The 25,856-nt window shown below is 44.2% G+C and overlaps 1 protein-coding gene across 1 annotated transcript; it reads left to right on the top strand.

The window, feature by feature from the left end:
- Positions 1 to 824: 824 nt before the first annotated feature.
- On the top strand, positions 825 to 25,249 carry KCNG4 (potassium voltage-gated channel modifier subfamily G member 4). The gene is made up of 3 exons (XM_089662582.1): positions 825 to 1,145; positions 3,513 to 4,296; positions 23,700 to 25,249. Exons 2-3 carry the CDS (start codon positions 3,547 to 3,549, stop codon positions 24,468 to 24,470), a joined length of 1,521 nt encoding a protein of 506 aa, XP_089518708.1. The 5' UTR covers positions 825 to 1,145; positions 3,513 to 3,546; the 3' UTR covers positions 24,471 to 25,249.
- The last annotated feature ends 607 nt before the right edge of the window (positions 25,250 to 25,856 follow it).

Here is a 25,856-nt window from a genome sequence, read left to right as displayed (position 1 = left end):
GTAGGAGTGGGGGAGCAATATGGAGAAAGAGAGATGGGGAGGGTAAAAGAGAGGGGTAAGAGAGAGACAGAGTGAAGGGGGGGTGGGATGGTGTCAGTGAAGGGGGGGGGGGGTTTGGGGGATGGGATGGTGTCAGAGAAAGAGGGTGAGAGATATGGAGGAAGGGGGGGGGAGAAAGAGAGCGAGAGAAAGAAGGGAAAGGGAGAAGGAGAGGGGGAGAGGAAGAGAGATAGATAAGAGACAGAGAAGGAAGAAATAGGGAGATATAGAGGAGGGAGAAAAAAAGGAGAGAGGGAGAGAGAGAGGGAAGGAGGGAAGGAGGGAAGGGAGGGAGGGAAAGAAGGAAGGAAGGAAGGAAGGAAGGAAGGAAGGAAGGAAGGAAGGAAGGAAGGAAGGAAGGAAGGAAGGAAGGAAGGAAGGAAGGAAGGAAGGAAGGAAGGAAAGAAAGAAAGAAAGAAAGAAAGAAAGAAAGAAAGATAGAGAAAAAAAGAAAAAGAGAGAGAAAGAAAGAAAGAAAGAAAGAAAGAAAGAAAGAAAGAAAGAAAGAAAGAAAGAAAGAAAGAAAGAAAGAAAGAAAGAAAGATGGAAATAAGGTGTGATGGGTGGGAGGAGGAGAGAGAGAGAAAAACGAAAGAAACAGAAAATCGAAAAAGGAAGAAACAGAGAGAAGAAGGAAAGAAAGAAAGACGAGAGAGAGAGAGAGAGAGAGAGAGAGAGAGAGAGAGAGAGAGAGAGGGGGGGGGGGGAAGAAAGAAAGAAAGAAAGAAAGAAAGAAAGAAAGAAAGAAAGAAAGAAAGATGGAAATAAGGTGTGATGGGTGGGAGGAGGAGAGAGAAAAACGAAAGACACAGAAAATCGAAAAAGGATGAAACAGAGAGAAGGAAAAGGGAGAAGGGAAAAAGAGTTGTGGATGGAGAGGAGAGTCGGAGGGACAGACAAGGATGGGGATGGGACAGAGAGGAGGCAGCCAGTGAGGGGAGGTCACAGACTGGGAGAGGAGGAGGAGAGGGAGGAGGAGGTTGCATTGGTGGTAATGAGTCTAGTGCAGTCAGTGTATGTTTGGCAGTCAGTAGCTCCGGGATGTAGAGAAGCGGAGGATGGAGATGTCGGAGCGGTGAGAAGGATGCAGCAACACGAGGATCCTGGTAAGAAAAACTTTATCACTTCTTCCCTATGGGTACCCCAAATTCTTCATCCCCCCCTCCCAGACCAGCCCATCAGTGTCAAAGTTGTTTTGTTGAGGTGGGGTGCATCCAGTGTAATATCTGAACATCTGGGGACCCCAAACCAGTCTGTGGGTCCCTCCGTGGAGTCCTAGGCTGAGGACCCTATCTGATCCACCTGTCCCTGTTCTTATCAATCCCACCATTTCGGGGATTTCATTATAAACCCTGAACACTTCTGTCCTTCCACCTGCCTGTCCGATATCCAGGACTGGGAATTGCCCTGGACTCAGAGGGGACCGGCTGCAGCACATCCTGACGATTCGGTGACATTTTCATCGACTTTCCTATAGTCTAGTTTTGGTTTTAAGGTTACAATATTATTAATAATCATCATCTAAGATGTATCAATGTTCCACCCAGTACCAGAATTCATTCATTCATTCTATCTATCTATCTATCTATCTATCTATCTATCTATAATCGTCTTTATGATATGTATTTATACAAAGTGTCTCCTTTATTCCATGGATCCCCCTCTATACATCAAGAAGAATGAGATATGTTCTGTATATCCCACAATGTTTTATTTCCTCTATTAATATGGCAAAGCAGAGAACTCCCTGATATCGGTTACCGGGCTCAGTATTCATAATTTATTCAGTTTTATTCCGTCTCACTGATAGTAAATGATGGAAAACCAAAAACAGAAGCTGGAGACATCGAAGGGGGATCATTTATTTATTTTTTTAATATTACATTGAGGTGGTTATATCCTAATGTAAGAGATTGTAATTATGTAACACTGATGTCAACCAAATCACTAAAATCTCAATAATCTTCAAAAGATCATTATCAAAAGTAATCTTTAATCTACCTAAATCTGCAGCTTTCATTAAAAGAATCCCTAGTGATCCTTCCATGAAGGTCCCTGCTCAAGGACTTTGTGTTCTAGGGTGACAACTGTCTTCCTATTGTTTTCCTGTGTTATGTGTGCCCCTGATGATCCTGCCATGACGCTCCTTGTTCAGATACTTTCTGTTATGGGATGACAACTGTCTTTCTATTGTTCTCCTGTGTTGTCACCCTGTTACATTTGCCCCTGATGATCCTGCCATGAAGGTCCTTGATCAGGCCCTTCCTGTTATGCAGGGAACAACACTCTGTCTCCTAATTGCTCTCCTGCGTTGTCACACTCTCACACAGGTTTCTGGTGGAGACTTTGTGTTATAGGGTGACAACTTTCTCCATATTGTTCCCTATGTTGTCACCGTTACATGTGCCCCTAATGATCCTTCCATGAAGGTCCATGTTCAGACCTTTCTTGTTATTGGGTGACAACAATCTCCCTATTGTTTTCCTGTCTTTTCACTGTGTCAGTTGTGCCCTCGATGATTCTGCCACAAAGGTCCTTGTTCAGACCCTTCTTGTTATAGGGTGACAACCACCTCCCAATTGTTCTTCTGTGTTGTCAACTTGCTGCATGTGCACCTGATCATCCTGCCATGTCCTTGTTCAGGCCCTTGCTGTTATTTGAGTTGGCAACACTCTGTCCCTGTCTCTTAATTGCTCCCATGTTGTCAAGGATGGGGCAGAGGTTGCATTCATAGGTAAAGTTGATCCAGGGAATATCAGATTGCCTCTCGGGGGATTAGGAAGGAATTTTTTTCCCTGCAGGAGCAAATTAGATCATGCTTTGTTGGGTTTTTTGCCTTCCTCTGGATCAACTGTGGGTGTAGGATTATAACTTAATTTTTTTTTTTATGGTTGAATTAGATGGACTTTTGTCTTTTTTTCAGGCAGACTAACTATGTAACTATGTCATCTTGTCACACAGGCTTCCAGTGAAGACTACAGACAGCCGTGCCAACACACAATGCTTAGGCATGGTCTACTGTTGTCACCATCAGGAAATCCATCCTGAGAAATGCCATGCAGCCTTCACTGGAATGCAAGTAGAGAGGAACTTGCTGCAAAGAGCTGGCAAGAGATCAGCAGCACTGAGGTGTAATAAATGAGGAAAAACAGTGAAAACTGGAATTATTAACAACCACTGACAACTGTTTATGATATGCAGCCCACAGAGCAAACTAGGGGCATATTTACATAGAAGTGCATCTGACATTTAGTTCAGGTGAATCTTCCTAAAGAATGTGTTTCTTCATGTGATCCTATGTTATTGAAGCTTTATGCGCTATGTGCTAAATAAACATTTTTTTTCCTGATTAAAAAAAAAACAAAATTTGAAAAATAAAGTTATATCTGCTGAATCCCAATCCAGAGAGCTGTATCAGTCTTGGTCATGACCCCCCCTTGTCTGTTCTGATGATCATGTTCTGCCCTCTCCAGGTCACTTATGTGAAGTAACATCTGGCCGGCAGCGATGCCTATAATCTCTGGAAGCAGCGAGCAAGACTACAGCAACCTCAGCTATACATCCAGCAGTACCCTAAACCACTTCTTCCCCATTGCTGTTGAGTCTCAGCCAGAGAAGGGGGTGAGGTACCAGAGGGCACAACAGATTTACGACCCAGATGAGCTCTACTCAACTGACTTAAAACGTGAGATCATCATCAACGTTGGAGGCAACAGGTATCTTCTACCATGGAGTACGCTGGACGACTTTCCCATGACCCGGCTGGGTCGGTTGAGATTCTGCAGCAGCTACGAGGAGATCATCCAGATCTGCGACGACTTTGACGAAGACACCAATGAGTTCTTCTTTGACAGGAACCCCTGCGCCTTCAGCATGATTGTCAGCTTCTTGGCGGCCGGTAAGCTGCGCCTCCTGCGGGAGATGTGCGCCTTGTCCTTCCAGGACGAGCTGGCCTATTGGGGCATCGAGGAGTCCAACCTGGAGCGTTGCTGCCTGCGGAAACTCTTCCAGAAGCTGGAGGAGCTGGCGGACATCCAGAAGCAGGAGGACGCACAAAGAACCCATGAGACCATCTGCGTCCTGGATGACCAGTCAAGGATGGGACATTGTATGAACAAGTTGCGGGACATGGTGGAGAATCCACAGTCCGGGATCCCGGGGAAAGTGTTTGCGTGCCTGTCCATCCTGTTTGTGGCCACCACCGCCATCAACCTGTGCATCAGCACCATGCCGGACCTGCGGGAGGAGGAGGACAGGGTGAGTACTCTAAGACAAGAGGGTAACTGTGTCTTCCAAGTAGAGGGCAATGGGAGTAGCCTGAAGGGTAATCAATCTCTACAAAATCTGTACAATGGTGTAAAGGGATACAAATTTAATGGATAATTTAAGTCTATCACAAATTTTACAAAATTTTGGTAAATTTAAAAGAGATTGTACATCTGGATTGTAATCTGTCTGGTCACCCTAAAGAGAATTGGGCAATCAGATTGCACATGTATGGTCAGTTTAGGGCAAAGAGCCTTGTCTAAAGTGCAGTATCCCAGAACGGCCAACCAGAATTCACTCTTCGCTCATACAGCTGATATGAAACTTGACTGGTCACAGAAGGGTCCAACCCCGCACACATTATCAATGGTGCAGAGGTGATGCTCAATGTACCAACCAATCAGAATTCACTCTCTGCTGATATGAATCCTGAATGATCGTAGGGGGGTTGGATTCCAAAAACACAATCGTTGACACACAGCAGCCATATCAGAATTCATGTTTCGTTCACACAGCTGATATGGAACTTGATTGGTCACAGAGGGGTCCAACCCGCACACATGATCAATGGTGCAGAGATGATGTTCAATGTGCTGCAACCTAGAACAACCAATCAGAATTCACTCATTGCTGATATGAAACCTGATTGGTCATGGCGGGGGTTGGACTTCACACACACACAATCATCGATGCACAGCAGCCACTCAGAATTCATGTTTCACTCATACAGCTGATATGAAACCTGATTGGTCACAGAGGGGTCTGACCCCGCACACATGATCAATGGTGCAGAGATGATGTTCATTGTGCTGTAACAAAGAACAGCCAATCAGAATTCACCCCTCTGATATAACACCTGATTGGTCACAGGGGGGTCCAACTGCACACACATGATTAATGGTGCAGAGATGATATTCAGTGTGCCATAACCCAGAACAACCAATCAGAATTCACTCATTGCTGATAAGAAAGCTGATTGGTCATGGAGGGGGGCGGACTCCACAAACATGATCATTAATGCAGAGCAGCCAATCAGTTTTCACGCTTCGCTCATACAGCTGATACGAAACCTGATTGGTCACAAGGGGTTCCGAACGCACGCACACATTCAATAGTACAGAGATGATCTTCAATGTGCTGTAACAAAGAACAACCAATCAGAATTCACCCCTCGCTGATATAAAACCTGATTGGTCATAGGAGGGTCTGACCCCACACACACAATAAGTTGTGCAGAGATAATGTTCAATGTCTCATAACAAAGAACAACCAATCAGAATTCACCCCTCGCTGATATAAAAGCTGATTGGTCACAGGGGAGTCTGACCCCACACACAATATCAGAGGTGCAGAGATGATTTTCCATGTGCCTTAATCCAGAACAACCAATCAGAACATATAATTTCTCCGCTGTGAGTTGTTGCACTTTGTCCTTTGCTGTGATTGGTGGAATAAGTATCATATAATAATAATAATAATAATGATGATGTATTTGGGCCAGCTTAGAATAAGACTGGGCACCAGGTGGCAGCACTGAACTGAAAAAACACTGACATTAAAGTGGAACTCTACTGTCCAGGAACCAGTCAGTTTCTTTTCCAACATCTGTCACCTCCATCCCCCTCTTCTTCTCACATCTTCCCTCCATGAAATATTTCATATCCAAAGCAGGTGACCCCCATCTGGAGATATCTTTGTAATTCCTTGCATGGGGTTTAGCCCCTGACTACTGTGGGCTACCTAGGGGGGAATCTGTCCCAGGACCGTCAGTTCTATATAACTGCAGAAGAAGTACATTTATTCTCAGCCTGTTGGTCTCCTGAGTTATAAGATTCAGCATTTTCTCATGGAAGTCTCATGGAACATGCTGGGAGTTGTAGTTCTCCTGCAGCTTGTCAGACACAGGTTATTGGCGACTAATAGGACATGCTGGGAGTTGTAGTTCTCTAGCAGCTAGACAGACACGGATTAATGGTGGCTGATAGGACATGCTGGGAGTTTTAGTTTTCTTGCAGCTAGACAGACACAGATTGTTGGTGGCTGATAGGACATGCTGGGAGTTGTAGTTCTCTAGTAGCTTGGCATACACAGGTTATTGGTGGCTAATAGGACATGCTGGGAGTAGTAGTTCTCCAGAAACTTGCAAGACACAGGTTATTGATGGATAATAGGACATGCTGGGAGTTGTAGTGCTCCAGAAGCTGGGCAGGCAAAGGTTATTGGTGACTGATGGGACATGCTGGGAGTTGTAGTGTTCCAGAAGCTAGGCAGACAAATGTTATTGCTGACTAATAGGACATGCTGGGAGTTGTAGTTCTCTAGCAGCTGGACAGACACAGGTTATTGATGGCTAATAGGACATGCTGAGAGTTGTAGTGCTCCAGAAGCTGGGCAAACAAAGGTTATTGGTGACTGATGAGACATGCTGGGAGTTGTAGTGCTCCAGAAGCTGGGCAGACAAAGGTTATTGGTGACTGATGGGACATGCTGGGAATTGTGGTTCTTCACAATCTCTGCAGACACAGGTTATTGTCATGCTGGGAGTTGTAGTTTTTCTGCACTTGTAGGGAACCAGTTGCTGGAAGGGGAGTACTACCCACAGACAATAGCCGGTCATTGTTGGGGATTTTCATGTGCTGGAATTGACATCTCTTGGAGCTCTGACACGCATTTCAGGCTGGAGGACGTTCCTGGGGACAGTTGTCTGTCTGTTCCCCTCTTTGGCATTCCTGGCAGGAAGTCAGTGTGTGAACAATTATCCCTTACTGGAAGCTGGACATACACTATACAACCTGATTGTACAATCTCCTTTAGATCTACCAACAACTATGTAGTGCCAAGGGCTGCCTGATTTATAACAGATTGGATAGATTGTTTAGTTTTCTAATCTAAGTGGATTGTAGAGGGATTGTACAATCAGATTGTATTGTGTAAAGACAGCTTGAGTGCAGACGATGACATCACAGACATTCTTTCCTAGAAGTGTTTATATCACCACAGTGCTGTGATTGGCTGAATTCCCAGAGGACATTGTGATTGGCTGTATTCTCCAGGGGAGCTGCAATCGTTACATGTGACAGATTGACGGACTTGTTTTCCATCACACAGTACATTGTTACCAACAGATGGAAGAGAGGATTATATTGTATCAGATTTATCACCAAACTCACCTCTGCTCCAATCAAATCACACCACACAGGGAATCTAATGCAGGCCATAGACAAGTCGAAAACCGTCCGTTTTTTAAAAAAAAAAAGAAAGATCGGTCGTTCGACCGGCTGATGTTACCACCAATGGTAAAAAAATCGGCCAATTTTCGGCCCGTCTATGGCCGGCATTTAACCCCATAATTATTTCTGTCCCTAAGAATTCCAGTCCGCTATTATATTCTATATGAAAAGTCATGCGGTTGCAACAATGTATCTATTTGTATCAATTTCGGGTACAGATGTTTTTATTCGGATACAAATGGATACATTGTTGCAACCGCACGACTTTTTATATAGAATATAATAGCGGACTGGAATTCTTCTTTTTCTTCTTCTTCTTCTTCTTGAAGGTCACGGCTCATGCGCATTTTTTTTTTATCGGTAAAATGATAGGCCGATTTGCCCATCATTGCCGGGAAAATCGGCCGATCGTCAAATTTTCCAACATGCCCGATAAAAAAAAATGTGCAAAACCCCCGAAAAATGACCGAACAATTAATCCACTAACGGTGCAAAAATCGGCCGATTTTTTTTCCGGGCGAAAAATCATCCGATTTTCGACCCGTCTATGGCCGGCATTAGGCTCCATTCACACTTGTGTGACTTTGGACACATAAGGGCTGATTTACTAAAACGGGAGAGTGTAAAATCTGGTGCAGCTGTACATAGGAACCAATCAGCTTCCAGAGTTTTAATTGAACAAGCTGAAGTTAGAAGCTGATTGGCTCCCATGCACAGCTGCACCAGATTTTGCACTCTGCAGTTTTAGTAAATAAACCTCATAAAGTCACATGACAAGTCGCAGGCCATTGATTTCAAAGGCACCCGTTCTAATCTATGTGACTTAAAGTCGCAGCAACTTTGAAAAGGCGCTACTACTTTGATGCGACTTGAGTGACAGAGAATGTAAAGTGGCATCAAAGTCGCATTGAAATGTGCACTGAAATCATGTGACTATGGAGTCAGAAAAGTGTGAATGGAGCCTATAGGAGGTGACATGACAATTTACACGACAATGTATTTCTGTATCCTGCAGTCCACAATAAGCAAAATCTCATAGAAAAGTACGTTAATGCAATTTCAAAAGTTATCTTCAGTCTTTGTAACTCTGTAACTTCCTGTTGTAGAGTGACAACATTCTGTCCCTGTCTCCCAGTCGTTCTCCTGAGTTGTCACCCTGTCACATGGAGACTACAAGTGGCCGTTTCAGCGCACATTACACAGACACGGTCCACTGTTGTCACCATCAGGAAACCCGCCCTGTGAAAAGTCCTGCAGCCATCACTGGAGTGCATGTAGACAGGAATTGCCTGCAAAGAGGCTGCAGGAGATCAGCAGCACTGAGATGTAACAAAGGAGGGAAAAAGGTGAAAACAAGGATTTCATGTATAAAACACGATGACAGTTGTTTCAGATGACGCACAGTGACCGGAGCAAACTAAATGTCATCCAGTTGGGGCTTACATCTACACTAATAAATCTGTTTGTTGTCACTGATCCGTGGCGCACATTTCCACCAGGACATCACATTGAGGGATTCAGAATCTCTGCGCCGCGTCCGTTAATGTGAGTGTAAAGTCCCGTTTAATGAGGCAGTGGCTGGTAAATTCACATTAATGGACACTAATCTGGGCTGACGGAGGATTAATATTTCCAGGCTGGAGGATTTCTGAGGCAGTGATTTATAAACAAGGCGATTCAGGAGTCACATCCGTCCGGGAGTATTCTGTGCGGTCTGTCTGATGATTTCTACAGGACACCCTAAAAAGGCAAATTAGGGTGACTCCTGCTCTGTGGGGTCACCTCTGGAAATCTGTGAATACATTCAGCTGAGCAGCAGAAGGAAATACTGAGAGAAGTCACCAGACTCTCTACAGCTCCCAAAACATGGAGTTCCCTCCCCCAACTCATGTTGGCTTCATTTCATTCTGTGCACAAATCAGTACAAAAGGGATTAATAACATTTCTACGTACTTAGCAAACATATCAATATTTTGGTCGTAGAACTCAGAACATGCCCACAGTCCACAATTCATCCTCCCACTTTCTGGGTGGATATGCCCAAATCAAGCCTACTGTATAGGGTGGTCTTGTCTAGACCCTGCCTCTATATATGTAGGGACCACCATCATGTCCACTTTACAGATTGGTCCCACCAGACCCCACCTATAAACATGCAGGGATCACCAAACACACCCACTTTACAGATTGGTCCCACCCAGACCCCACCTATAAACATGCAGGGACCACCAATCACACCAACTTTACAGGTTGGTCCCACCCAGACCCCACCTATAAACATGCAGGGACCACCAATCACACCCACTTTACAGATTGGTCCCACCCAGACCCCACCTATAAACATGCAGGGACCACCAATCACACCAACTTTACAGGTTGGTCCCACCCAGACCCCACCTATAAACATGCAGGGACAACCAATCACACCAACTTTACAGGTTGGTCCCACCTAGACTCCACCTCTAAACATGTGGGGACCACCAATCACATCCTCTTTACAGGTTGGTCACACCCAGACCCCACCTCTAAATATAATGGGACCACTAATCACATCCTCCTTACAGGTTGGTCCCATCCAGACCCTGCCTTTAAGCATGCAAGGACCACCAATCACACCCACATTACAGGTTGGTCCCACCCAGACTTTACCTGTAAACATAATGGGGCCACCACCACACCCACTTTACAGGTTGGTCCCACCCAGACCCCATCTGTAAACATGCAGGGACCACCAATCACACCCACTTTACAGGTTGGTCCCACCCAGACCCCAACTGTAAATATAATGGGACCACTACCACACCCACTTTATAGGATGGTCCCACCCAGACTCCACCTCTAAACATGTGGGGCCACTAATCACATCGTCTTTACAGGTTGATCCCACCCAGATCCTGCCTTTAAGCATGCAGGGACCACCAATCACAACCACTTTACAGGTTGGTCCCACCCAGAGCTCACCTGTAAACATAATGAGACCACAACCACACCCACATTACAGGTTGGTCCTACCCAGATCCCACCTTTAAACATGCAGGGACCACCAATCACACCCACTTTACAGGCTGGTCCTATCCAGACCCCACCTGTAAACATGATGGGACCACCACGCCCACTTTATTGGTTAGTCCTACCCGAACCCCATATCGAAACATGGAAGGACCACCACCACGCCCACATTACAGGTTGGTTCCACCCAGACCCCATCTGCAAACATGTGAGGACCACCCATCACGTCCACTTTATTGGTATGTTCTGCCCAGACCCTCTGAATATGTAGGGACAACCCATCACATCCCCGTTTACAGGTTGGGCTAACCCAGACCGCACCTCTAAACACGCAGGGACCATCCATTACATTCACATGATGAATTGGTCCCTCCTAAACTCCACCTCTGAATATGGAGGGACCACCCACGCCCAGTCTGATCCCTACAATGAATGCCTCCTTGAGATACCTGTGCAGTAACATAAACAAGGCTGAAGCTGTGCTCCCAGGACATGGCCCAGGACAGAGCATCAGTAGGACAGAGGGCCCAGATGGAGGACTGTCCCCGTAAATCCACAACATTCGTTATAGATGGCGTAGTGCAGCATGATGGCCCTGCTTATAAAATGTGGAATTATTGTGGGCGGAGGATCTCTTTAAGGATTTTTTTCTCACTCACAAAGAACACTTTGAATTGCACATTGAGGAAATGAATCTGGCTGCAGATGGAGGAAATTTGTCGAGGCTTCCACATGAGACATGCAGTGCCCCGTGCCTCCATGATGCTCCTAGCTCCCATGCTTCCTTCTCTGTAACAGTGCTGCGGCTCGGAAAACCAGCCATGACAGGTCCACTTTAATATCCAGCTCAGCGAAATAGCCGCACGTTTCTAAGTATAGAAAAGCCATTTTCCATCCAAGTCATTCTTCTTAGGAGATTATTCTTTCATGAGCCTGAAATCCTCCCGCCGGACTCAGCTCACAGAAAGGAGAAATTCTGTAAATGAGGCTCCAAGCAGAAAGATGTGTTTATGGATCCGTTCACCTCTAATACTGCGCAGAGTCACCAGTGGTGGTATGAGATCAGGAAAACATGGCCTGTCCAATGTCGCACACTGAACTGTCTGTGCCTCCACTCAGGAGGGTCATATTCATTGCTGGGTACAGTGAAGAATCTGGAAGAGTTCTCAGCAGTCTCATGTCCGGCGGGGTCTTACAGCACCGGGGCGCTATGTTCACTGCCCTCAACTCTCCCAGTTTCTGGGGACAGTCCCAGATATTTGCTGAAGTCCCACCATCACCTGCGTCTGGCTCTGATCAGAACCGATGCCGCTTCTGTCACCCACCAGGTCACCGATCCTCAGAAACACAAACTTATATTAGATATAAAGTAGTCATCACATATGAATCTCAACATTTAAGGGGCGGGGTCTCCTTTAAATCAGGTGATATGGTCATGGCATTGGTCACGTGACATGGAGAAATGGATCAAGATTGTAGTAATCAAATTGGATACATGTGCAAAACAAAAAATTTGTTTTGTTTCATTTCGGATCGGTTCGTTAAGTTACTAATTCATTTTGTTGCATTTGTGACAAAATTAGCTTCGTTTAGTTTTGTTTATTCATTTTCAACAGGATTCAAACTTTTCCAATTGATTCGAAGTATTCAAATCAAAAATATCTAATCAATCCAAATAGCTAGTTCTATTCTATTCAAAATTCGAATTTTGGAAGATGGGTTTACTCCATTGTATTCTAATCTATCCTTTGTTTCTATTCTTTTTTTATTCTATTCTTTTCTATTCCATTTCTTTTTTTTTGTATTCTATTTTATTCTGTTCTTTTATTTCATATTCTATTCTTTTTTATTTTATTATATTCTATTGCTTTATTTTCTATTCTGTTTATTTTTGTTCTATTTTTTCTATTCTATTCTGATTATTTTATTATTTTCTTTTCGAAATTTGAATTTCGGGAGACAGCTGTATTCTTTTTATTCTGTTCTATTTTTTCTATTATATTCTTTTTTCATATTTTGTTCTTTTCTATTCCATTTCTTTATTTTCTATTATATTGTTTTTCTCTATTCCTTTCTTTTCAAAATTTGAATTTCGGAAGAAAGCTATATTCTAACACTAATACGCACAGTCTTTGAAGGAAATCAGCAATATTCAGCAATATGTTTATATTTTGAATTTGTTTTTAAACCTGGTTTTGTTTTTTAATTCAATTTGAATTCAATTCAAATTCAATTCGAATTTCATATCAAATTTTATTTCAAATTTGAATTTTGGAAGATGGGTTTACTCCATTGTATTTTAATCTATTCTTTTTTTTATTCTATTCTTTTCTATTCTATTCCTTTTTTGTATTCTATTTTATTCTTTTTGAAATTTGAATTTCGGAAGACAGCTATATTCTTTTTATTCTATTCTATTTTTTCAATTCTTTTCTATTCTATTCTTTTTTCATATTCTATTATTTCCTATTCCATTTCTTTATTTTCTATTCTACTCTATTCTATTGTTTTTCTCTATTCCATGCTTTTCAAAATTGGAATTTCGGAAGACAGCTATATTCTAACACTTATATGAACAGTCTTTGAAGGAAATCAGCAATATGTTTATATTTCAAATTTGTTTTTAAACCCGATTTTGTTTTTGAATTCAATTTGAATTCAATTCAAATTCGATTCAAATTTCATATCAAATTTCATTTTGAATTCGAATTTTGGAAGATGAGTTTACTCCATTGTATTCTAATCTATTCTTTTTTTCTATTCTATTACTTTTGTATTCTATTTTATTCTGTTCTTTTATTTCATATTCTATTGCTTTATTTTCTATTCTATTGTATTCTGTTCTGTTCTATTTTTTCTATTCTATTCTGTTTTATTTTATCCTTTTGTTTTCGAAATGTGAATTTCGGAAGACAGCTATATTCTTTTTATTCTATTCTATTTTTTCTATTCTATTTTTTTTCAGATTCTGTTCTTTTCTGTTCCATTTCTTTATTTTCAATTCTATTGTTTTTCTCTATTCTATGCTTTTAAAAATTCGAATTTTGGAAGACAGCTATATTCTAACACTAACACGCACAGTCTTTGAAGAAATCAGCAATATGTTTATGTATCGAATTTGTTTTTAAACCTGATTTTGTTTTTGAATTCGATTTGAATTAAATTCAAATTTGATTCGAATTTCATATCAAATTTTATTTTGTTATTACAGATTTGTTTAAATTCATTACTATTGTAATACAAAAATTTGGATACATCCAAATCTCTGAATAACGAAAACTGTTACTTTATTGTTTAATAAAAGTTTGTGATTTATAGAATATCGATGACCTGGTGATGATTATTGGATGTAAAGGCGGCAATGACTGGACTGATTGGTGTGTGATCTGGACATCTTATCTGCATCCTCCCTCTCACTCTGCCACTCTTTGGCAGCTCACAGAATTGGGTAGATCATCTCAACTATCCACCCCCTACTAAAATCATTCTTTCCAAGTCTTACTTCCAGTTGAGATGTGATGGAACCCCTGTGGAAGGCTGATACTCAAATTTCTGTAAGAACAGCAATTTGTATTCCAGATATTTATTTTTTCAAGAGAGCTTTAAATGTCCTGTACTTTTCAGGGACTGTCTGTACATTTCTGGACAGTTAGTCCACTCATTGTCCCTTTGGCATCTCATGGTGGTCCTTGATGGAGAAACAGAGTTAGTCAAGCAAAAGGCATCTCTGGGTTTCTGGTAACTGTGTCACAGTGTCACCATTGGCATTGATGGGGTCAGTGCTGCTGTTCCTTTAATTTGAAGTCTTACACCCGTTTATCTCTGTACGGTCCTGTACACCCCATATTATGATTTTTTACCTATGATTGCCAAGAAATGGCCTAAACTCTCTTCTTTTCTTTTACTACAAATGCTGATTTCTGTCCTCCTCCTGTGCTCTGTGCTGGCAGAGCTGAGTAACAGCCACACCCCTCAGCACAGCTTGTACTGTAGTGAGGGGGTGTGTCACCCCAGAGAGGGGGCGTGTCAGAGCAGGTGTGTTACAAAGTGCTGATTACGGAGTGCACTGGGTCTAATTCACATGCCTACTGGATTCCACAGTCATGTTTTGGAAACCCGGCACAGCTGCTGCAATAGAATGGTGTCTGTAAGTGGAGATGGTTAGTAAATTGTCTGACTGTTTATCTACAGCTGTGACTTCAGTTGGACAGTAATAAAGTTCACCAGAAGGAATTTAAAGTGGACAATGAGACTGAATCTTCACTTGTTGTCAAGGAAACAGCATACCAGGCACATTGGTGGGGCACCAAAGCCTGCACACTGTGGGTCTCCTGAAGAGGTGACCCGATCTATACAGGAGGGTGGTCAAGGATTCTCCCAAAGATACCCTAAAAATGCTTGTAAGATTCCATTGTTACACATTTTTAATAATTGCAGACATACAGCGTGTGCATTCTGTATTAGTATCTGTGGCACATACGGTCAATAGGGGGCGCCAGTGCAAATCTTCACTTTGTGCCACTGCTGACTTAACATTGTCCTTGTGTGTATAGGTTTCCCAACCTGCCATGGCGTGAGAGGTGCAGCTGACCCTGACAAACCCTGAAACTGCCAATGCTCCACTGAATTTCATTTAAAAAAATCATAATGAATCAATCAACTTCCAGCAATCGGTTTTATTTGTTTTCCAATTTTAATTTTAATCTTATCGAATCAGGCGGATTTGATCTGTAAGGATATAATATTTTCAGACGCTAGTCCAACCCAGCTAGAGAAATGGCATGAGCTGATTGGACAAAATCGACTGGCATCATGTGGATCAAATTAACAAATGAAATGAAATTAGAATCTCTTCGTTGTCTGGATCTGCATTATCGAACAAATTTAATGAAATTTCCCCATGGGCCTGAACTACTATTGCATTATGTTACATCATCTGAATAAAACAAATGAAAGAAATGGATTTGTTATAAACTTTTTTCAGATCTGCTGACATTCGTTACTACGCTATATTGCCAAAAGTATTGGGCCCCCCCTCCAAATCATTGGATTCAGGTGTTCCAATCCCCTCCATGGACACAGGTGTATAAAATTAAGCCTCTAGGCATGCAGACTGCTTCTACAAACATTGGTGAAAGAATGGGTCGCTCTCAGGAGCTCAGTGAATTCAAATGTGGTACCGTGATAGCTTGACACCTGTGCAATAAGTCCATCCGTGACATTTCCTGGCTACTAAATATTCCACGCTCAACTGTTAGTGGGATTATAACAAAGTGGAAGCAACTGGGAACAACAGCAACTCAGTCACCAAGTGGTAGGCCATGTCACATGACAGAGCGGGGTTAGCGTATGCTGAAGCACACAGTGTGTAGAAGTTGCCAACTGTCTGCAGAGTCAATAGCTAAAGACCTCCAAACTTGGTGTGGCCTTCAGATTAGCACAACAACCGTGCGTAGAGAGCTTCATGGAATGGGTTTCCATGGCCGAGCAGCTGCATCCAAGCCTTACATCACCAAGTGCAATGCAAAGCGTCAGATGCAGTGGTGTAAAGCATGCTGCCACTAGACTCTAGAGCAGTGGAGACGTGTTCTCTGGAGGGACCAATCACACTTCTCTGTCTGGCAATCCGATGGACATGTCTAGGTTTGGCGGTTCCCAGGAGAACGGTACTTACCTGACTGCATTGTGCTAAGTGTAAAGTCTGGTGGAGGGGGGATTATGGTGTGGGGTTATTTTTCAGAGGTTGGGCTTGGCCCCCTAGTTCCAATGAAGGGAACTCTTAAGGCGTCAGCATACCAAGACATTTTGGACAATTTCATGCTCCCAACTTTGTGGGAAGAGTTTGGGGATAGCCCCTTCCTGTTCCAACATGACTGCACACCAGTGCACAAAGCAAGGTCCATAAAGACATGGAGGAGCGAAGTTTGGGTGGAGGAACTTGACTGGCCTGCACAGAGTCCTGACCTCAACCCCATAGAACACCTTTGGGATGAATTACAGCGGAGACTGTGAGCCAGGCCTCTGACATCAGTGCCTGACCTCACAAATGTGCTTCTGGAAGAATGGTCCAACCTTCCCATAGACACCCTCCTAAACCTTGTGGACGGCCTTCCCAGAAGAGTTGAAGCTGTTATAGATGCAAAGGGCGGGGCCAACTCAATATTGAACCCTACGGACTAAGACTGGGATGACATTATAGTTCCTGTGAGTGTAAAGGCCGGCCGACCAATACTATTGGAAATATAGTGTATGTCCATTCGGAGATTCGTATATATCTGAATGTTTGATAATGACATCATAAAAAAATGAAGCAAACATCTAGTTCTGTGTAATAGTTTATTTTCTGTCACAAGTAAATTTTTACCATTTTTCAATATTACTACAACATTGCGGGTGGCGCGCTTCTGGTGTGATGGTCACTGTGGGAGGTTGAGGCTGAGGTTCATATCACACATAACGCTCTCCCATTCTCATATTAACAGAATAAAACAAAGTGATGGGAGACTGAACGTTCACTGTCGCTAGTAATAATCTGGCGCGTCTTTTTGCGCCCGATCTGCGGTAAATCCTCCGTGACATCCTCTGCTGTCCCTGCCAACGACTGTCCGCTGAGACAGATAACTTGGCGGATTTCTTCTACACTGAAAACTTCTGTTATTAGCAAAATGAGGAGGGCAAACAACGGCATCGTTTCATCTCTGTGTTATTGGCCGCGAGCGGAGAATTCCACCGAACGGCAATAAATTCACGTCGTAAGCTGAAGATGAGACGTGAGGAGAGCCGTCTCTGAAGACGTCGGCACATTGTTCAATGCTCCAGGTGACGAGAAGTCATCGGCGGATAAAGTAATCAAATGCCATATCAGCTGAAATGTGAATACTGTGCTAGAGATTGGATTACAAGACGGAGGGTGACACCGCGCCACCTTGAGTCACCATACCCAAGATATCAGTGTCTCAAGTGTCAGTGTGTCCTTGTGCCTCAGATTTCAGTGTATCATTGTTCTGGGACCTCAAGTATCACGGTGTCTTTTTTCCTTTACCTTCAGGTTTCAGGGTGTCATTATTTTTAACCCCCAAGTGTCAGGGTTTCATTGTTCTGGGACCTCCAAGTGTCAGTGTATCTATGTTCTGGGTCCCCATATATCAATATGTCATTGTTCTGGACCCCCAAGTGTCAGTGTGTCATTGTTCTGGACCCCCAAGTGTCAGAGTTTCATTGTTCTGGACCCCCAAGTATCAGTGTATCTATGTTCTGGACCCCAAGTATCAGTATGTCATTGTTCTGGACCCCCAAGTGTCAGTGTGTCATTGTTCTGGACTCTGAAATGTCAGTGTGTCATTGTTCTGGACCCCCATGTGTCAGTGTATCTATGTTCTGGACCCCAAGTATCAGTATGTCATTGTTCTGGACCCCAAGTGTTAGTTTGTTGTTGTTCTGGGAACCAAAGTGTGTGTGTTTTTGTTCTGTACGTCCAAGTGTCAGTATGTCATTGTTTTGTACCCCCACGTGTCAGTATGTCATTGTTCTGGACCCCCAAGTGTCAGTGTGTCATTGTTCTGGACCCCCAAGTGTCAGTGTGTCATTGTTCTGGACTCTGAAATGTCAGTGTGTCATTGTTCTGGACCCCCATGTGTCAGTGTATCTATGTTCTGGACCCCAAGTATCAGTATGTCATTGTTCTGGACCCCAAGTGTTAGTTTGTTGTTGTTCTGGGAACCAAAGTGTGTGTGTTTTTGTTCTGTACGTCCAAGTGTCAGTATGTCATTGTTTTGTACCCCCACGTGTCAGTATGTCATTGTTCTGGACCCCCAAGTGTCAGTGTGTCATTGTTCTGGACCCCCAAGTGTCAGTGTGTCATTGTTCTGGACCCCCAAGTATCAGCATGTCATTGTTCTGGACCCCCAAGTGCCAGTATGTCATTGTTCTGGACCCCCAAGTGTCAGTGTGTCATTGTTCTGGACCCCCAAGTGTCAGTGTGTTATTGTTCTGGGACCCCCAAGTGTCAGTGTGTCATTGTTCTGGACCCCCAAGTATCAGTATGTCATTGTTCTGGGACCCCCAAGTGTTAGTTTGTCGTTGTTCTGGACCCCCAAGTGTTAGTTTGTCGTTGTTCTGGACCAAGTGTCAGTATGTCATTGTTCTGGACCCCCAAATGTCAGTGTGTCATTGTTCTGGTAAACCCCAAGTGTCAGTGTGTCATGGTTCTGGACCCCAAGTGTCAGTGTGTCATTGTTCTGGACCCCAAGTGTTAGTTTGTCGTTGTTCTGGGACCCCCAAGTGTGTGTGTGTTTTTGTTCTGGGACCCCCAAGGGTCAGTGTGTCATTGTTCTGGGACCCCCAAGGGTGTGTGTGTTTTTGTTCTGGGACCCCCAAGTGTCAGTGTGTCATTACTGGACTTCCAAGTATCAGTGTGACATTGTTCTGGGACTCCCAAGTATCAGTGTGACATTGTTCTGGACCTCCAAGTGTCAGTGTGTTATTGTTCTGGACCCCCAAGTGTCAGGGTTTGATTGTTCTGGATCCCCAAGTGTCAGTGTATCTATGTTCTGGCCCCCCCAAGTATCAGTATATCATTGTTCTGGATCCCCATGTGTTGGTTTGTCATTGTTCTGGGAACCCCAAATTTGTGTAAGTCATTGTTCTGAACTGCTAAGTGTCAGTATGTCATTGCTCTGGACCCCCAAATGTCAGTGTGTCATTGTTCTGGGACCCTTGAGTGTCAGTGTCATTGTTCTGGGACCCTTGAGTGTCAGTGTGTCATTGTCCAGGGACCCCCAAGTGTAGCCCAGCAATTCCTGAGCACCGCAGCATACACTTTTCTAGATGTATCAGAAATAAAGTGTTAATGAAGTTCTCCGGCAGTCCGTTCTGATTTGGTGAATATTTATCATCTCTATCAGACATCATGATGATAAAGTATCTCAGATTTCTTCTATATCTTATTCAGCAGTTCCAAAAATATCCAGAGAAGGTGGGGAGAATCATTACTCGTCTGTAGATAAGACATTCTCCCGACCCTCTCCGCTCATCCTCCATCCACTTCATCAGGAGCGCAGAGCACCTGATGGGGAGCCGTCCGGAGATGATGATGATGGGAGCTCAGCCCTCCCCTGTGGATGTCCGGGGACCACTGACACCATAGAGATATATACTTTTATCACAGTCCCATCTGATTAGTTCTCTCACATCCTGCATATTACTGGAATTTATTGTGCTTGGTGACCTCTATGAGCAGCACTGAGACTTTGAGCTAAACTGATCACCCCTACCGCATCCTCATAAATAAATTGCAGTGTCCTATCGATTGCTCAGATAAAATCTCTCTTCTGTAGATTAAAATTTGTACAGAGTCTGGAAAATAATTCCACCTTTTCAGTAATGCAATGAATTTCTTGTCATGCAAAAGCAGATGATCTGTAAGTCATTCCTGACACTCATGTGTCTGCACCCTGCGCCATACTGACCGGCATCAAAACTCATGCAGGAGCAGAGTGTGGAAAATTCCTGGACCAGGTCACTCACTGCAGTTTACATTCCAGTTACACTTGTAGTTCACAGAAAGATAAGGGACGGTTCACACTGATGCCATGGGGGAATGCAGGCAATTCAGACAGGAATCGCACCGCTGTGTGAACCTGTTCAAATCACATGTGATTCTTTGCAGTGAGATTTGAGCCCATTAATTTTTTATGGCTCATATCACACTGCAACCGCGTGAAACAGGTGCATGCATCTTTTTTTTGCTGTACTGGAATCAGATCGCATGGGTGTGATTTGATTCGGCCAATCACACTGCCTTTTTTGACCATTTTTTTGGGGTGTTGTTAACTTGACATTGACTGCTGTAGCAGTTTGCATGACTGGACTGTGTGATATAGGTAAAGTTTTGGATGGAGTATGAATGGCTGCAGGAACCGCATATGTGGCTGCAGGAACTGCAGGGAAATCGCATGGTACCCTATGGGGAAACGCAGGCACGGCAGCCCATTCAAATGAATAGGTTGCCGTGCTTGAGCAAACATGGCCCATGTGAACCAGGGCTGAAAGGGTTATAACCCTTTGTGAATTTTTTATTGTTGTATCCCCTTCTGGGGATTTTTCTCACTTCCTTCCTCAGATTTTTCTCCAAAGTGAGGGAAAATCTCACCTCTTACTGCCTATTTGGCTGATGTCAGGCAGAACATCCAGTGATGGGAAATCCTCCCAAGGGGGTTACAGTGAGCAATACAAAATATATTCTGTAGTGAAGTAGAAAAGGCTTAGAGCTGTAATAGATAAGCTAATCTCCCCAAGGCTGGTGCTTCCACTAGGCAAACTAGGTGGCCGCCTAGGGTACAGTGCCAACTAGGGGCGCCTGGGTGCAGCACAGGCCAGTGCCACCTAGAGACCTGGGTGCAGCACAGGCCAGCACACGCTCTGTGTGGGACACCACCACATCATGAATGATCATTCAGCTGAGGGAAGGGGTGGCAGAGGGGAGGAAGAAAGGACAGAGGAAGATGCCAGGTGTCTGGGGCCAGTGTAGTAGCGGAGCTGCAGCTCCTTCCAGTGTTCCTCTCAGACTCAGTCCCTGACTACAAGGGCTGATGGCTGCTGATCACTGTGGAGTTCCAGCCCTTCTCTTCCCATTCATCAGTGGAGGTGGAGCTGTGCCTGCGGAGGAAGGTAATGTCTGACTCTGATGTCTCGTGTCTTTGTGAGAGTGTGACCCAGCCGACCATCAATCAAATGTGCAATGTGTCAGTGAGTGATGACATCATCATCATCCCACAGCATGCTCTTCTAGTGCCTGCTGATCTGTGTCAGTGGTGTGTTGTGTTGGATCTGTCACTGTGTGGGATAGCTCAGTTTAGCTGCCAGCTGTCACAGCGTTTTATCGCCCCCCCATTGCCTGGGGAATTTCAGCCTGGCATCTCTCAGAGTGTCATCACCCATCCATCATCCTCCACTCACTGCAACTGTCACCCTTCCACTGCCAGCCACAGATGCAGTCCGTCCGTGATGCTGATTTTGTCTTTAATATTGGTACTGGTGGCATTTTATGGCACTTATTTTTGCAAATTAAAATAAATTTAGCAGTTTCATATTTTGTTGATTTAATATTTTATATTGTTTTTTTAAAAGCTGGTCTTGCCTAGGGCACAAAATAGTCTAGCACCGGCCCTGAATCTGCCTAATGATCTGACAGCTTCTTCTTGAAATTTACTAAAGAGGTTCAGAAGCTGATTAAAAATGCAGAGAGTCAAAGTGGCAAAAGTGTGCGCAGACATTACAGAACAAAGTTAAACAAAATATTAAGCTGTAGAAACAAAAGCTCATAAGATCAATGTCTCTATGACTCAATACAGACAGTAGGTGGCAGCACAGTGCAGTATCTGTAAGGCTCTGTGGCCACCAGATACTAAAGGATGACCAGTATTTTATCATAGACAGTACAGTACAAAACAACTACATGCGCATAGTCTTTGGGACAGCGCCTCTCACAGTGCAGTTCAGGGTAGGTCTGGGTTAACAGGAGACCAGCTGGAGAGATCTCAAGGCTGACACCACAGGCAAGTGGCAAAAGGAGTCCCAGGGCTGGTACCACAGGTGTGCGGCCAGAGATATCTTTGGGCTGACATCATGGGTGGGTGACTGGAGGACTTCCAGGACTGGCAACAAAGGTGGGAGGATGAAGGAGTCCCAAGGCTGGTACCACAGGTGTGCAGCCAGAGATATCTTTGGGCTGACATCATGGGTGGGTGACTGGAGGACTTCCAGGACTGGCAACAAAGGTGGGAGGATGAAGGAGTCCCAAGGCTGGTAACACAGGCAGGCAGCTGAAAGACTCCCAGGGATGGTACCATAGGTGACCAACTGGAGACACAATGCCACCCATATAAATTGCATGCTCCCGACAGCGACTGTATTTTCCATAGGGACTGCATGCTGTTGGGTTCCTGCCCATCTGCCCGCATGCTAGGACTAACAATGAAGGACTATACACCTGGCAGGAAATCACAGTCCCAGTCCTCATCAGGTGTGATCGCTCTGAACATGCAGAGGGTGCGAAACAAGTTACATTCCTTGGGTGCATCAAAGAGGTTGGGGGCATGTTGGCACCCAGGGGAAAAGAAGGCTAAGAAGTCTGCGTGGTGAGTCAAGGGGCCATCTGCTACAGAACCTCCATCAGGATTTTATTGCTCTCTTAAACAGGGAGATTTCTCCATCATTTCCAATATATCTCCTTTACGGGAACAAAGACTATGTTCTGTACAGTACTGTATGGACTTGGGTTTTAATGTTAGATGTTGACTTTGATGTATTTCCAGTCAGTATAATTCCATATTATTTTCTAAGTAAACTAATTTTCAAACTTTCTAAATCTGCAGCTTTCAATAAAATACTCACTGGTGGTCCTGCCATAAAGCTCCTTTGGTCAAACACGCTCTGTCCATGTCTCCGAACTGTGGTCCTGTGTTGTCACCCTGTCACATTCTCCCCTAGTGGAGACTTCAAGCAGCTGTGCTGACAGATATTGTTCAGGCATGGTCCACTGTTGTCACCATCAGGAAACTAGTTCAGAGCAATGATGGAGAGCCGACACTGGAGACAGCGCATGTAGACAGGAAGTGGTAGCAGTTGGATGGAAAAAAAACATATGGCAATTGTTTAAAACACACAGATCAAAAGCAAATTAATTGTCCATCATTGTGTTTACCTCCATAGGGAACACTCTGCGGTGTCAGGTGACTCCATCAATGTGTTTGCCCCCATGGGGAACACTCTGTGGTGTCAGGTGGCTCCATCATTGTGTTTTCCCCCATAGGGGACACTTTGTAGTGTCAGGTGACTCCACCATTATGTTTGTCCCCATGGGGAACACTTTGTGGTGTCAATTGACTTTATCATTGTGTTTGCCCCCATAATGAACACTTAGCGGTATCAGGTTGCTCCATCATTGTTTTTGCTCCCATGGGAGACACTCTGCGGTGTGAGGTGACTCCATCATTGTGCTTGCCCTCATAGGGGACAATCTGCAGTGTTAGGTGACTCCATCATTGTGTTTGCCCCCACAGGAAAGACTCCGGTGTCAGGGTGGAGAACTGTTGGTTGTTGCTCTAATCCTTGAGACACATCAGGTCAACTGATCTCTCCCTTCTCTCTTCACAGGGGGAATGTTCGCAGAAATGTTACAACATCTTCATCATTGAGACAGTGTGCGTGGCTTGGTTCTCTCTGGAGTTCCTTCTCCGTTTCATCCAGTCAAAGAGCAAGTGCCAGTTCTTCAGGGGGCCCCTGAACATCATCGATGCATTGGCCATCTTGCCCTACTATGTGTCTCTCATCGTAGAGGACGAGCAGAAGTCTGAGGACAAGCCTGGGGGCAACTCATACCTAGAGAAGATCAGCCTGGTGCTGCGGGTCCTACGTGCCTTGAGGATACTCTACGTCATGCGTCTGGCCAGGCACTCGCTGGGGCTGCAGACATTGGGCCTCACCGTCCGGAGGTGCACTAGGGAATTTGGGCTCCTCTTGCTCTTCCTATGTGTGGCTGTCACCCTTTTTGCCCCTCTGGTCCACCTGGCCGAGAACGAGATGGGCCGCTGCCAAGAGTTTACCAGCGTGCCAGCGTCCTACTGGTGGGCCATCATCTCCATGACCACTGTGGGCTATGGTGATATGGTGCCCCGCAGTATCCCTGGGCAGGTGGTGGCCCTCAGCAGTATCTTGAGCGGGATCCTGATTATGGCCTTTCCTGCCACTTCCATCTTCCACACCTTCTCCCGCTCCTACTCTGAGCTCAAACGGGAACAGGAGAGGCTCCAGAGCCGGCTACTGAGGGTGAAGGATGCCAATCAATCCGGAGAGAGCGACACCTTCAATGACACGGATAGCTTGGTGTCTGAGGAGACCTACCAGTACTTCTACAATGGGAAGTGACCCTTACAGGGACAGCACTTGAGTACTGGGCTTCTATCCAATCCCTAAAATGGAATTATTTATTGCCATAGTGCACTTGAAGAGCATAATGCCTCCAAACCAAGACTCCGGGAAGGCTGTTAGGTCACAATGCCTCCTTCATGACCTGGAACAAGTATGCAGTCAGTGAAGTCAGAAAGTCTGAATGCACATCCTGCCTCCTGGTTCCAGGTCAAAGACTTGCTGAGTAATGAAGCCAGAAACAGGATGATAGCCATGCCTGCACCTTTAAGAATCAAGCCAGCAATGACAGCATGCCTATATCGGCCCCTTTTAAAGTAATGTCCACCCAAAACTGATATGGTAAGTTCAGCTGTACCTCTCTCTGGGTCTCCAGTCATGAGATCCCTGAATGTGAGCTCCTGGCTCCACCCATCTCTGTGACCTATGTAAGTGATCACAGTGATGTCATTGGGTGATTTTTTTTACTGTAGTAAGAATGACTGAGAGTTCCTTGGAGCAGAATAATGGGAATTCTATTGAGAGCTCATAAATATAGACATAAGAGAGGTTTGCAGATAATTAGGCCAAATGACCCCGTCCAGAAGTCAGATATCAGTTTTGGGTGGATACTTCCTTGAAATTGTATCTGATACTGTATTTTATGAGGAGAATTGTATTTTTTTGAATGGCAACATAATAATCATTTGGATGTTTCTCTTTGTGGAAAGAAATCATAGTTCAATTTTAAATAAAAGTAATTTATTTACCTAATACGGAGATCCTGATGAGCACATGAACATGATGGGAGATTTCTTTTCATTCTGGAGATACCTTCTCACTTCCTGTTGTGTCTTCGGGACAGGAAGTGAAAGGAAAGCTCCTATAGTGATACACAAACATAAAGACCTGACAGGTGTCCTAACCATTGTATCCAAAACTAAAAGAAAAAGGCTTGGCTTTAGAAACAGTTTGGGGTTTGTTTATTAAAAAAAAAAAAAATTGCTGGACAATCGTCAAAAAAATTTGCCCAGCCTTATCAAATTTTCCCTATTTTGTCTAATTGGGTTATTTCCTATTATTGTAAGGGAATTTGTCTGAAATACCTCAATCAGGAAAATACCACATTATGGCCACTAGATGGAGCTGACAATCATAGAAAATACCTTGATTAGACAAAATTTGTTATGGCCCGATGAGTACTTGTGACAGACATCTGGTATATTTATTTTAAAAAAAAGACCCCGAGTTCACCTTGGCCTGAGATCATGATGCACAGCAACCTCATCCTCTTCCTCAGTGATCAGTCTGCTGCAGGCAGCAGGAAGCATTTCCTCAGTCTCCCCTCCCCCAGTGATCAGACTGTACATTGTAACTTTCTAGCAAGTCACAAGATGAAAGGCTTCA

Source organism: Staurois parvus, unplaced genomic scaffold (assembly GCF_062004578.1).
Source record: "Staurois parvus isolate SC_StPar_1 unplaced genomic scaffold, SC_StPar_1.0 ptg001493l, whole genome shotgun sequence".
In the NCBI taxonomy this organism is placed as follows: domain Eukaryota; kingdom Metazoa; phylum Chordata; class Amphibia; order Anura; family Ranidae; genus Staurois; species Staurois parvus.
The sequence above is the reverse complement of the archived record's forward strand: the minus strand, read 5'-3'. Positions and strand labels throughout refer to the sequence as shown.

What these genes read in the sequence shown, in the direction of transcription:
- KCNG4 (XM_089662582.1), top strand. Translation starts at nt 3,547, where the DNA reads ATGCCTATAATCTCTGGAAGCAGCGAGCAAGACTACAGCAACCTCAGC. An exon ending in TGCGGGAGGAGGAGGACAGG is followed by an intron (nt 4,297 to 23,699) that starts GTGAGTACTCTA and finishes CTCTCTTCACAG; the next exon opens with GGGGAATGTTCGCAGAAATG.